Source organism: Anas acuta, chromosome 2 (genome assembly GCF_963932015.1).
Source record: "Anas acuta chromosome 2, bAnaAcu1.1, whole genome shotgun sequence".
In the NCBI taxonomy this organism is placed as follows: Eukaryota; Metazoa; Chordata; class Aves; order Anseriformes; family Anatidae; genus Anas; species Anas acuta.
This window is the reverse complement of record NC_088980.1, coordinates 81,202,863-81,216,348: the sequence shown is the minus strand read 5'-3', so window position 1 is coordinate 81,216,348 and position 13,486 is coordinate 81,202,863. Positions and strand designations below refer to the sequence as shown.

At 49.1% G+C, this 13,486-nt stretch overlaps 1 protein-coding gene across 2 annotated transcripts in view; it reads left to right on the top strand.

Annotated features, from left to right (window-relative positions):
- The first annotated feature begins 1,316 nt into the window (after positions 1-1,316).
- Positions 1,317-13,486, top strand: part of SLC22A23 (solute carrier family 22 member 23) — a 95,230-nt gene continuing 83,060 nt past the window's right edge. The window contains exon 1 of one of the 2 annotated variants that reach the window (XM_068670964.1): positions 1,317-2,617. In XM_068670964.1, coding sequence (XP_068527065.1) covers positions 2,105-2,617 — 513 coding nt within the window. In that variant the 5' untranslated portion in view covers positions 1,317-2,104. The remainder of the gene's footprint in view (positions 2,618-13,486) is intronic. The other variant, XM_068670962.1, reaches the window with a different exon arrangement.

Here is a 13,486-nt window from a genome sequence, read left to right as displayed (position 1 = left end):
ACGTAGCCCAGGCAGACGTTTTCTTCCCAGAAAGGCCCTAGTAAAAACAGCCAAATCGCTGGCAAACAGGCAGAAGGACAAAAGAGATAAGTAACCATTAACGTGCACTTGCCAAGAAGAAATCGGGTCGAGCTGACCAAATTTCCTTCGGCAACAGAAGAACTGACCCTGTTGTGGAAGAAAGGAGCGACCTTAAGTTGGGCTCTGCACCCTCGTTCATGAATGAAGGAGTTCGGTTTATGCAAAAAATGTTGGGTAGTGGGTATAAAATGCCCAAAACAGCAATTCTTGAAAGTGTGGTGTGAGGATGTGCTAGCACATCCAGCTGGCCAGTTGCTGGGAGGAGAAAGGAGGAGACCTCCCTGGGCAGGGGTAACAGGGCTGTTTCAGCAAGGAGTGGTCAAATAAGTGTGAGACACATCCCTGGGTGGGCTGTGGGTATTGGGGTGTCAGAGTGGGGCTGAGGGAAGCCACGTGGAAGGGATCTGGAACCAGTGGCAGCGGCGTGGCCTTTCTGGTGTCCTGTGTGAGAAAAGGAGCTGAAGGGAAGGACAGACAAGGAGTTAACGGTGTACAGTAACTGGCTTGCAGAGACTGAATCAGGTAAATGGATGTCCACCACCGACTTGCTCTTCCATTTATATCCAGCAACGATGCCAACCTGCTACTAATGCACCCGAGTATTTTCTGCTCGCTAACCATGTTCATATGTACAAGTGCGTATTGATCTGTTGTCTCAAATAAAGAAAGAAACAAATAACTGCTCGGTAATGCACGGGCTGCGCTCCGCGATGCAAATAGTCTGAGGCACTTAGGTGCTGAAGCGAATTGAGCCGAACACGAAAGTAACCTTCACACCTCAGAAACGACTCCGCCGCAGCTAAGGCGAGCTGCTGGCATTTAGCTACATTCATTTTTTATTTTATTTTTTTTTTCCCTAACGCTGCACCGCGGCCTGCTGGAGGGGGCAACCGCGGCTCTCAGCGACCCCCCCCTCTCCCCGTACCCCTTCTTCATCCCCCCCGGGCCGCTCCTCCTCCTCCTCCCCCCCTCGCAGCGCCCCAGCCGCAGCCGCAGTGCACCGGGCAGGGCGCACCGCCCCCGGCACCATGCTCGCCCCGCTCCGCCGGCCCTGGCCCCGCCGGGGGGCGGCGCGGAGCCCCCCCCGGGGCCGCCCCCGCTCCCTCCCGGTCCCTCCCCCGGGGCCGAGCCGAGCCGGGCCGGGCCGGGCCGGGCCGGGAGCAGGTGCCGGGGAGGCGTAGGGCGGAGCGAGGGGGGGGCCGTGCCGAGCCGTGCCGGCAGGTGGGGGCTCGGGGGGGTCCCCCCGGCGGTGCTGCGGGGCCAGGTGTGCGGGATGGGGGGCTGCGAGCCGCCCGCGGAGGGGGGCCGGGGGGTGCCGCTGCCGCTGCCGTCCCCGCCGCGGCCGCGGGGGGACCTTTAGCTGAGCTGGGAGCGGGGAAGCCGCAGCGGGAGCTGGTGTTTTCCTCCCCTCCTTCCTTCGCCTTGCCTCCCCTCCCTCCCTCCTCCTCCTCCTCCTCCTCCTCCTCGCCCAAACCGGGAGAGGAGGCGTGTTCCTACAGCCTTGCTGCACCGGTTCTGCACGGCTCGCTGTCGCCTGCTTTGCTCCGCGGGGTAGCCGGGCGATTTTTTTTTTTTTATTATTATTATTTGTTTGCTCGTGCTTTTTTTTTTTTTTTTTTTTCCTCCTCCCTCTCTTCCTTCCCTTTCCTTTCCTTCCTCCCCTCCCTCGGCCCATCGCATGCTCGGATCCGGCCGGCTCCTTCCTTTTTCTTTTCGGCGGTGCCGCTCGGGGGGGGCAGGGAGAGCTGCGATGAGTGCCGCCTGACGCACAGGCACGGCGAGGGGGGGGCCCCGCCGGCAGCCGCAGCCCGCTGGGGGCCGCAGGGCGAGGGGCTCGCTCGCCGCCGCCTCCCCCCTTCCCTTTCCTTCCCTCTCCTCTCCGCTCGGCGAGGCGTGAGTGCGAGGAAGAGGAGGACGACGAGGAGAAGGAGGAGGAGGAGGAGGGCCGCTTCGACTCGCCGGGAGGCGCCGGGGCTTGCCGTGGAGCCCCCCCTTATGTGAGCCCCCCCCCCCGGGCGGCTGCATGGCGATAGAGCGGCGCCGCGAGGGCCGGCCGCTGCCGGAGGAGAACGGCTCGGTGCCGGGGGCCGCCGCCGCCCCCCCGGGGCCGCCCCCCGGGGCCGGGCTGGGGGTCGGGGCCGAAATCCAGGCGGTGCCGCCGCCCCCCTCGTCGTCGTCCGCCGCCTGCAGCCCGCTGCTCCTCGACTACGACGGCTCCGTGCTGCCTTTCCTCGGGGGGCTGGGCGGCGGGTACCAGCGCACCCTGGTGCTGCTCACCTGGGTGCCGGCCCTCTTCATCGGCTTCAGCAAGTTCTCGGACTCCTTCCTGCTGGACCAGCCGGACTTCTGGTGCCGGCAGGCGGACGGGCAGCAGGGCGACTGGAACGGCTCCCTGGTCCCCCCCGGGCACGCCAACCGCAGCGGCATCTTCCCCACGGCCACCGCGCTGCCCGGCCCCGGCAACGCCAGCGAGTGCGACTGCCACGAGTGGCATTACCGGATCAGGGCCGGCCTGGTCCAAAACGTCGTCAGCAAGGTGAGGAGAGGGGCTGCCCGAGGGATGCTCGCCCCCCTGGGGCTGCCACCCCTGGGAGAGGCGCTGCGGGTGGGTGCCGCCAGCCAGGGAGGGCTCCCGTCGGGTCCCTGTGCCTACAGCCAGGCTGCTTTTGGGCAGAGGTGGGGATGGAGGTGGTGGAGAAAGTTCTGCTGAATCCCTCCCGCTTCGTAGCCGCTGCCTCGATAACTCTTTCCATAGAAAAAAAAAAAAAGGAGAAATGCCTCGCGCGAGGTGTACGCCTCCCGAGGCACAGGGTGCTGCTCTGTTTCGTGGTTCTCCCACTGGAAAGGCTAAAGGGGAAAATTCCTGGTGTGTGGGCCATGCTGCTTTCTACCCCTGCTTCGTATTCGCCGAGTAGCATTTGTGAAAAGCCCACCTTGCCTTTTCACCTGCGAGGCTTCGCTCGCTTATCCTACCGGCCACGCGGAAGCCTTGCCACCCGTGTACCGGCCTCGCCGGTACTGACAGACAGCTGTAGTTCTTGGAAACGTAAAATGAAACTGTTAGACTGGGAAAGTAGCTCCCTGTGGCCGAAATCCCCCCGGCTCAGCAGAAATTACTTCCTGCGTGGAAGTGTTGTGGTGTGACTGTGCCTATCTGGTTGGGCGTGAGGAGCGGGGCAGCAATCAGATGACTGCTGTGGTTGTGCCACGGTCAGCCAGCACGCACTTGGATTAATCACTGAAAATCATTTTGGTTTATCTTCGTGTCCCTCGAAAGCGTGCGCACCACTGGAAAAGCAAACAGAGCAAATCCCCCAAAAGCTCAAACCCAGACTGGTTTTAGGAAAAAAAAAATAAATAAAAAAATCAACAAAAAACAAAACCCAACAAGCCTGCTGCACTCCTTCCATGAGAAAAACACAGGCACATGGTAGATGTGAATGGTGTGTGATGTAGAAGTGCATAATGAAATCTGACATTTAAGAGAAGCAGATTTTCTTCTGTTTATAACCAGAGACAGAGCTATTCATATGGTGCAGGGCTTAACACTGATGCCTGAGCGTGAAAAAATCATCTCGGAATATTCCTTTCGAGTGCAAACTGTTTAATTTTTTTTTTTTTTTCAAACGCTGAGAGCCTTGTGAAGGTCATCATCAAGTTGACCACAGAAGGTCAAGGGAGAGTTGGTTTGCTATCTTGCATACTTCCTTAATAATAATAATAAAAAAGTGTTCTTTGGAAGAACTCACAGTAAAGGGCAGATCAATTTTAATGGATAAATAAACAGCTGTGGTCCCTGCTGTCTTGTTTTCTACTAGAAAGAATAATAATCATCTTTGGAGACTACATTTTTTTTTTTCAATGCGGAGCTTTTGTTGTATGTTTGCTTCCAGAAACTTGGCAGCTTTTTCTCTTTGATTTGTAATCCCTTATAATTATAATTAGGTTGTTTTCACAGGGTCAGGATTCCTCCTTAGCTTGTGTTTTTGTTCTCTTTTGGGGTTTTCTGGGTGGGTGTGCTGGCTGTTTTTATCCTAGTGAAGAAAGGGAGGAAAAACCCAAACACAGCATCAATGTAGCCGAATTCAGGCTCTCTCATAAACCACCAGGAGCTCCGATAGTGTGGGAGTAGTTCTCGTAGCCACTGCCTCTTCTTGGGTGCATCTCACTGCCCTTTGTGCAGAAGGGCCCCGATGATGGATTCAGGAGCCTGGATGTTCAGACCTCCCGTAACTCCCCTCAAAAATACATTTGGTTCTGTAATGGATTATGCAATGTTCTCATCTTTCTAAATAGAGTTTTATTAAATCTGCCTTAGTCTAATATACAGTCATCTGTGTGGTAGCCAGTGGTTATATTGAAATATCGTAAAGAGAGCCAAAAGTATATTAATAAAAAAAAAATGCACTTGTGTTTGGCTGTTCAGTCCCCTTGTTCTCATCCTCAGTGGTCCAAGCTCATCTCTGATGGATGCTTTTCTTCAAAAACAACGAAATGAGTGTGGTTATTTAGTGCAAAGCATATTTCCTGCTCCGCCTTCTGTCAATGAACTGGGGACAGTGATGTTTAACCTACCTTGGGAGCAGACCCTAAGCTAGGATGGGTTTTGCTGTCTCCACAGCCTCATTGACCCATCCCATGGAGGCTTCCTCAGATGCCATCTCTCCATTCCTGTTTTTTCAGCTGTCTCTTTCCCAGCACCTGTTCCTGCGTCACACTTGGGGTTCATTGAGTCGAGACCTGGCCACCTCCAGCCCTTCTCCTGCTGGGCTGGTGGCCAGGGCTGGAGGTGGCCTCGCGTGCGCCTCGGCGAGCAGCCCTGCCCTCCTGGGCTGAGTCACGGGGAGCGTTGCTTTTTATAGTGCTGCCACTCATTGGGACTGGGAACGGTAATAAAAGACGTGCTGCTCATTATTTAATGCCGTTGAAATACATACAGCGAAGAGGTCAGATGTGTAACGTAACCACAGGAATTCCGGTGGCCGTGGTAAATCACAGATCTGAGCTCATGGCCTGGCTTGGGGCATAAATCTTGGACCCGAGCGTGGTTTGTACATAAATATCTCGAGGATATGTTCTCCAGGAGAACTCACTTGTAAGGCTGTTTCACCACTAAGCCTTTCTCTGAGGGTTTTCATCTATTCTTTGTCACATCATCAGCATTATCACATCGCTCTGAACAGAGCGCAGCTCCATCACTTGTGAGATGCATATCCTCAACTAGCCTTGGGGCAAAAAGCTAGTTAAAGAAAATCATTTAAATGGGCTGTGTGTCTCACCACTGTCCAGAGGATGGGTGCTGAGAAATATTCCCCCTTACTTTCTTTTTGTTTTGTTTTGCGAAGGGGAAACCTGAGGTCTCCTTTTGCCTATTTGCAGAATGACAGTCCAGATGAATTAGTACCATGAATGTAAAAAGCAACACAATCACAACAAAGCATATATGGTTGTGGAACATTGCAGGACGTTGGGGTGTGTTCACCAGGGACTTTTCTAACCCTCTTGTCAACCTCTTCAGTGGCTGAACCTTCTGTCTGCATAGCTGGCTGTAATCTTGGGGCAAAGTTTGCATGGAAGCTCTTAGATATGGGGTTGGCACTTGTTGTTTTTCCCTCCTTTGCTGGGGTGACTTGTCTGCTGTGTTGAACAGCATTATGTGGTGGTATGGTTTGTTCTTCTGAACCCAAATCCGTATCATGGACACCGAGAGCTGGTGATGGGCAGCGACTGAGGCTTGATTAAATCACAGTGGATGGTAGCACATCATCCCTTCTGCACAGGCTTGTGCCATTCCAGATCAGCCCCGCTCTCGGCAGCGGTGTAGGGAGAAGTGGCTAGTTGGAAGCTGCTTTTTAATCACCCAGAACAATTATGTAATAATAATTCATGTCTGGTCACACGGGAATTCCTGTTGTGGCTGCTTTTCTGCTCCAGATGCCTTGTTTTGCTGCAATGCTGTTCCTCTTGGCTCTTAGCTTCCCACTTGATTTGGGTTGAGTCATCGTCTTTCCCAAGTAACGTGCCGTGATTTTGCCGACCTACCGCTGGTTTGATCCTTCTCGTTCCAGTTTGGCTGAGCCTCCAGCTGACTGTATGCACACACACACACCAAAAAATCAAAAGGGAAGCATAATTCAGGAGACCTCCCCTTCTCCCTTGTGCTCTGGGGGTGATTCTGCCCAGCAGTGAGCTTGGAGCAGTGCTGTCTTGGTGTGCACAAGGATCAGTTCAGGCAGCGACATGATGCTATTTGCCCCTACAAAGGTATGTCTTTGTCCTACCTTTTCTTCCTTTGTCCTGCTTTTCTTCCTTTTTGACAGTTCTGGCATTTTTCTGGACTGGTCTTCAGCTGATTTAGCTTGCTAACCTGGCAGATTTTTAAATACTTTTTTTTTTTTTTTTTTCTTCCCTGGGTTTTCTGTCAGATTAATGAAGTGAAATGGCTCTGCATGGTGACACCTGCCCTGGGCTGTGGTGGTGTCTCATGGGATTATTGCAGGTACCTGCAAGTAACCATGAATGTTACAACACAAAAATCTCTGTGATAACAGCAGAGATGAAGCTGGCACTGCTCATTGGGTGGTATTTCTTGGAGAAGGGGTAGGTGTGCATTTCAAGTGCACTTTCAGAATGCAGTTATTAATTCAGAGGGATCCCCGACAAGGTCCTTCCCAAAAGGAAGGGTGATAAAGCACTGGCATAGGTTGCCAAAGAGGTTGTGGACTCTCCTCCTTGAGGATGTTCAGAAGCCATCTGGATGTGGTCATGGGCAACCTCCTCCAATTGTCCTTGTCTGAGCAGGGGGTTGGACCAGGTGCCCTCCAGAGGTCCCTTCCAACCCCAGCCCTTCTATGAAAATCAGAGCTGTGCCACCCTTTCCAGGCACAAATGGGAGGAAATCTTTGTTCTCTTCTGTGTATCCCATAGCTGGCTGGCATCAGAAAAGACTGCAGAAATGCTGATGCTTCTCTTTTGTTGTTTTTTTTCATGCAACCACCAGGATTTTTCTTGTCAGTGTTGGTTCATGGCTGACTAGCTTCTACTTGGTCCCAGATAATTAAACCCTTGAGTTATCGTACCCAGTGCAGTAGCTGGGTCAGAAGCAGCAAGATCAAAGCTAGCGTATTGCCCGTGCTCTTGCTTCCATTTTACAGGTTCAAGGGGGTGAAGGGACCTGCAAAGCAGATTCTTGCATCACGCAGGAGGACTGATGTAAATTTCTTTCAGACAAGGCTTTGAAATGACTAACTCTGTTCCAAACACGTGATAAAGGGGTCAACAAATCTGCGTTCTGGTTATCGGGGCACTGATGAACACCACCCTAAAAGAAAGTGCATTCCTGGCCGAGCAGCGTGCAGGACGTGGCGGGTGTTTCGGTGACAACACCCCTCTTCCCAGGTGCAGCGCAGCTGTGCAGAGTTGCTTTCTGTCTACCTGCAAACATGACGTTATCTTATGCCAGCGTGCAAGATAACCAGCTGTGATCTCACCAGACAACAAACACGTGTCTTGTGAGCTTAGATGTTCTTTCATTTATTTTTGAGGGGGCGGTATGTACACGCCAAAACACTTCTAAGCAATTGGTCTAGAAAACAGCGACTGCATTAAGGCCAATACTGCTACCAGGACTGAGGTCGTCTTGGTTATCTGTTTGGTATGGATTTTATGCACTAGAGGGAACCTACGTAGAGTTAGTGTTTATTATCAGCTTTATGATAAAGTTTCTTGGATACAGGAATCTGATTTCAGCTTACTGTAAACGTGTAGAAATAATAATAATCCTCTATGAAGGTAGCTCCATCTTGCAGTGTCTTTAAGTCATCGTCAGCTTTCCAAGACTTGGTATTGAGCATTTCCCATTCCTCATTTTCAGTGTGCGTGTGAAACCACTACGTTTTTTTTCATTATTATCATTTGGGATGGACGCGATGTTTGAAATGGTTGGGGTTTTGTTTGTTTTTGTTTCCACTCCCCAGCAGATCCTGTATCTCAGTCATTCAGTTTACACATACTAACCCTGCCTGTGCTGCAGCAGGAATTGCAAGCTTCAGTGCGTATTTACCAGCTGTTCGGGCGGTTTGAACCCAAATATCTAACGTGCTCTAGCAGTTTTACTTCTTACTCTGACCACGAGAGCACAGTTGTAAAAGATGCCATCCTGGTTTTCTTAAAGCAATCTCCGAAGAGGAGGAACTGGCATTTAGGGAAGCGTTTAATTTGGAGCCAGTCCCGCTGTTTGTCATGGTAACGCTGAGATGAGGATCACAGGCCAGCCAGCTGTGAAGGTGTTCGTTTTCAATGAAAGAGCATCTGGAATAGCATGAAACTGGTGGTTTTCCTTCGCGTAGAAACCCTTGGCCATATCAACGGTGTAAAGCTTTAAATTAAAGCTTTCCAGATGAATTCTAGACAGCTGCTAAATTTAGAAGAAGCTGAAATATTTAAGCTTTTATGTACTTTGTCTTCTGTTTTCCCCGTCAGCCCGCTTCTTTCCATCTATTTTCCCCTCCACACGACCTGGCATCCCTGCTTGGAACAACCGCTCGCACCCTCTGGTATGCCTTCCTCCCCTCGCACTCCTGGCTTGGGGTTATCCTTGAGAAACTGTAGATGAGATGAGGGTGAAGCCTTGCTGGAGAAGGCAGCAATCGTCTGTGCTGTAGGTGATGTGTAGAAGATGGGAGAATCCCATCTGGAGAAGGAGATCCTGCAACTTTGTAGCCGTGCTGAGGTTTCCATGCTGAATTCCCTAAGCATGGTGTCTCTTGGGCTCCAGTCCCTTCAACTCTAAAATGTGTGCTTGGCTCTAAAAATGTGATTATTTTCTGTTGGCTTTTGCCAGCAGGTGACCTTATTTGAATTCAAAGTGCAAGTGCTGCTCTTGGGGCCGCAGCCTGTGCCCCTGAGCTGGTGATGAGAGGCAAGGGGGAAGGTCTTTTGGGGCAAGGGTCCCATGGAGAAGCCTGGTGCAAGGCGTGTGCTTCTGTCTGACTCCACCAGTATCGCAGACATCTTTACCACTCACACCATCAGTCTGTACGTAATGCTGTCCTCACTGTTGTACTGCCTGAAAGCCTTCTCAGTAGCGTATTAAATGATATAAGTGAAGGTCTGTACTGCCAAGGAAGGTTCTTTTCTTTTTTAATCTCTCACCTTATCCCCGGGAGGAAAATTCAATATGTAGTGTAGAGCTTTGTTAGGATTTTTATTCTGCCCTTAATTTACAGCAAGGAGAGAGCCCCAAATGCAGGTTGTCCTACTGAAACGTGAGAACAAAAGACCAGATAAGTGAGTGTTTTCTGATACTGTTTTTTGGGGCAGGTGTTTAGGTACACAAGTAACGAGGCTGGGAGAATCAGGAATGTTACTTGTAAGGTCTAGAAAACAGCACGTTCACGTTATCCAACGACATGTGGTTTAGGGTTGCTCTTGTGCACTGTTTCCACAGCACCAGGTGGTCTGGGTCCATGCAAAGGGTTTTGGTCAAGGCTGGAGGAATTCATTTTGGCTCGAGTGCTGTCTCTGTGTTAGTGCTCTGGTGCTGCCCAGTCTCCTCCTGGCCTCTGGACCGAAGTCCATGAGCATGTCTACAATGTCGCAACGTCCCAGCTACAAATATTATTAAGGATAGGGAATGTAAATTACACTGTAAGACCTTTTCCCCTGCTCTCTCTCCCAGGGCTGTGTAAAACCCTGTCTGCATGAACAATACAAGCTTGACAGACCAGTTTCTTCTCTTCATTTGTGAAGCAAGCTGAATATATTTATCCCTCCTTCCTTCCCCCTAACATTTAGTTCAGTCTGAATTAATACCAGACTCTTTTTTCCCTCTCCCTCTTCTTTTCCGTTTGCCCGGGTTATAATGACTGTAGACCTCAAATGATGAGCAGGCAGGGTCACAGCAATGATAACTGCATGTCAAAATTAATTTTTAATCTACGGTGACTTTGAGCAAGTGCTTCTCACGAGGAAAGGTTTCCTCTTACCATCTGCATTTTGGAATTTCATTCCATGCTTGGCATTTTTGAGGCTTTTCCCCCACTTCAAAAGACAGCCTAATAAGAGTGTGAATTGGATTTTGCCATGCCAGCCCTTTTAAAGTTGTCTATGTGCAGTTTGAAGCATGTGTTGTCCTGGAAAATGTTGGTCTTCAAAGCGTTAACTTGTTTTTGATTATCAGATGATAGCAAATGTTAATATTTAACTTAAATGTTGTGGGTGGTGTTTTTTTTTTGTGGGGGTTATGGTTTTTTAAACATATGGCTTCTATTTACAGCATTTAGACCGGTTCAAAACACCAATTTGGCAGCTTGCTCAACTTCTTATTTAGCTGGGTCACGAAGCCAGCCCTGCCAGAATGTGCCTTGTTCAGCATAAGGGTGGTCATCAGCTGAAAACTGAGGGGTGGCACTGGAAAAACGTTTTTACACGTGTGACTTGGTCAGTTGACTTGGTCTTGAAGCAAGGAGTAGGTTTTAAGTTAGTTGGTTTTGTGACAGGGACTTCCCAATGATGTCAGAACACGTGTAGAAAAGACAATCGCAGCACAGAGATCTAGAAGAGAGATGGAAATGTCCTGAGTATGAATGTAGCATCCATGAAAGCTGCGAGCAAGATGTTGTATCTCCCAGCGCTTTGCTGTTGGATGACATTATGGAGTTGGACAAAGCAAAGCAGATCGCATCAGCTGAGAAACGAGTTAGTTGACTAATCTCGGTAGGGTGAAGGCTGGAGAAGATCAAAATGGCTCAGAATGAAGAGAACTGCTACTGAAAATAAAAGAAGCGGTGGAGAAGTGGGTGGTATATAGAAGCTACTAAAATTGACTTAATCGTGCTGAGTATTCACAAGACTGTCATATGATTAACAAATCATATTTTAATTGTTAGCGTATTAGTGATGATTATTTACTTAGCAAACTTCCTTCTTCCCTGTCCCAGTGGGGAAAAGAAACAGATCTGTGATGAGAGCAAGGTTGGGATCAGAAGAAGCTAATTGCTTCTGATTAAAACGTGAAACTGCAGGATAGATGAAATTTGGCTAGTTTTGCGTTTTATCGGATGGCATCCTGTCATCTTGGGGTTCTGCTGATGGATAGCTTGGAGGGTCTTTTCTGCTTACGGCATGAAGCAAGGTTGTTTTAGTGCAGAACAATCAAATGTAACCAAAAGCCACTTCCAGATTATCCTAATCACGCTACTGCTGGAGCCGTGTCACCATGGTGTGGAGATAGCTGTCTCAGGTGAACTGTGACCAAAAGGTTTGAGGATACTGCAGGAATTTTCCCGTCATTGCTATCGCCTCGCAGGGCGTAGCGGGGCCAACCTGTTTACCTTGAGGTAATCATTACACAGGGCGATGACTGAGAGCAGCTTGACGTAGCCGGTGCCTTAGGTTTCCTTCCTCACGACGGAGCTGAAGTTTGCAAAGCAGGTGGAAGCGCTGTTTTATGTATCAGCGTTCGCCTAGCGATGCGTGATAGCGTGGCACCAGTCCCATGTGCTTTAGTTTTAAGGCTGAAATACCAGGCTTTAAAAAGATACGCTTCAAAACTTGACGTGGAAATATCACGGCTAAGTCATGCTTATCCAAAGGATGTATTTCGGCAACTTCAGCTGGGTTAAATTTCAGCAACTGTTAGGTAAACCTGGGAAGTCTGTAGTTGTGTACTGTTTTGCAGGGATGGAAACTGTTTTCATAGGTACACGAAACTGCTGTCCTACAACTGCACAAGGTCTAATTATATCTTTCTGGGAAGCCTGCTGAGCACGTGTCCTCTGGCTCACGCGCCCTCTCCTCTTTCTCTGTCCCCTCTGCCCCCCTCTGCGTGTCCCCAAAACCCTTGGCTTTGTGGCAGCAGTCAGAAGGAGCTGCATTCTTCTTCAAAATGTGCAAAAAGTGCTGCTGTGGTACCAGTAATATATTTCCTGCTACCCCAGTAAAAGTTCCTACAAACTTGGGCAGTTGTAAATCCTTCAAAATACCAGGCTGTGCTTGCTCAGGATAAATTTTAGTGGGAGGATTTATCTTTAAGAAGTCCAAAGCACTTGGGCATTAGTTGGAGATTTTCAACAAAAGCATCCACCTATAGTGAAGTTGAAAAAAGTCGGATGTATTTTGTGCTTGGAGGTCATGCAGAAAAAAAATGGCTTGGAAGTCAGCTGTCTGCTGTGTCTTGAGTTTGGGCATTGAAGCATAGGTGGTGTGGGTTTCTTTGATTAGGTACTTAAAGAAAACATACAACAAAACCTCTGGATAGCTGGCTTGTTGGCTTTTTTGTTCTCCTTTTCCATGTGTGTTTGTCTTGTTTTTGTTTTCAGTGGCATTTATGTTTTCCAGGTAAGTCCAGTTGCGCCTGCTAAGAATGTAGGGCTTTTGTAGGGATTTCTTCCCATCAGTGGGAAAAATGTATTTTGGAAGACAATTGCTTCTGAGTGTGGCTGGCCAAAGAACGAGAAATTTCTTTATTTTTGCCTCTTCTTCTGAAGTCTTCCAGGATTATTTTTTTTGATTTTTTTTTTTTGTTCCCAGCATTGCCATTTCGAAATTCTTGGTACTTGCACCCAGCTGGCTGTACTGGTCAAAAATGCCAGGTGTTCCCATGAACACTTTATTGATGCTTAAAATGCATTTGGGACTGGGGAGTGTTCTGCCCAGCTGTGAGCTCAGCTGAGAAGCGTTGCTACCCTGAGCCTTGAAGATTAAGTAGATTAAATGCTCTGTCGTTGCCACTGCTGGCAGGAAGGAGAGATGCTGAAAGTGTGCTGGGGCTGGCCCCATGGGTTTTTGTTTTGTTTTTCAGGAATGTCTGTCAGTAAAACCACCCCAATTTTGTGTTGCAGATGGGCTGTTGTGTCTCTCTGGGAATCTTCTCCTACAGACTTCTTAGCGTGGCATAACTGCACAGTTATTTCCTGTAGAGCTGAGCATTGTGCCATTTTCTGGGACTTGTACATTTTATTTAACGTTACAAACAAAGCCAGGTTGTCATTTCTGGCCGGGGGCTGAAGTGGGGAGGAGAGGAGCACTGTCCTCGAGGGAAGTCTTGTCACGGTTCCTTCCAGTGGCTGTGACTGTGAGCACTGCTCTGGTTGTTGAGCACTGGAAGAGGCATTAGAGAGAGGTATCTTAGGGTAGAACTGACTGTTCTGCTTCTCTGTATTTACTTATTTATTTGTGCATGCACTGTTTTACTGGTAGTGCTTGGTCTGCTCACTCGGAGCTTTTCTTCAAGGACCTGGAGATGGTTTTGCTTTTTGTAATATATATTGTATGAAAAACACCACTTGATTCTTTTTTTATTATTATTATTGTTTTTGTTTTTATATGTAGCTTTTTTTTTTTTTTAATAACTTAGTGGTTCTTTTTTTTTTTGGAAAAATACTCTGAGAATGTGAAGGCATCA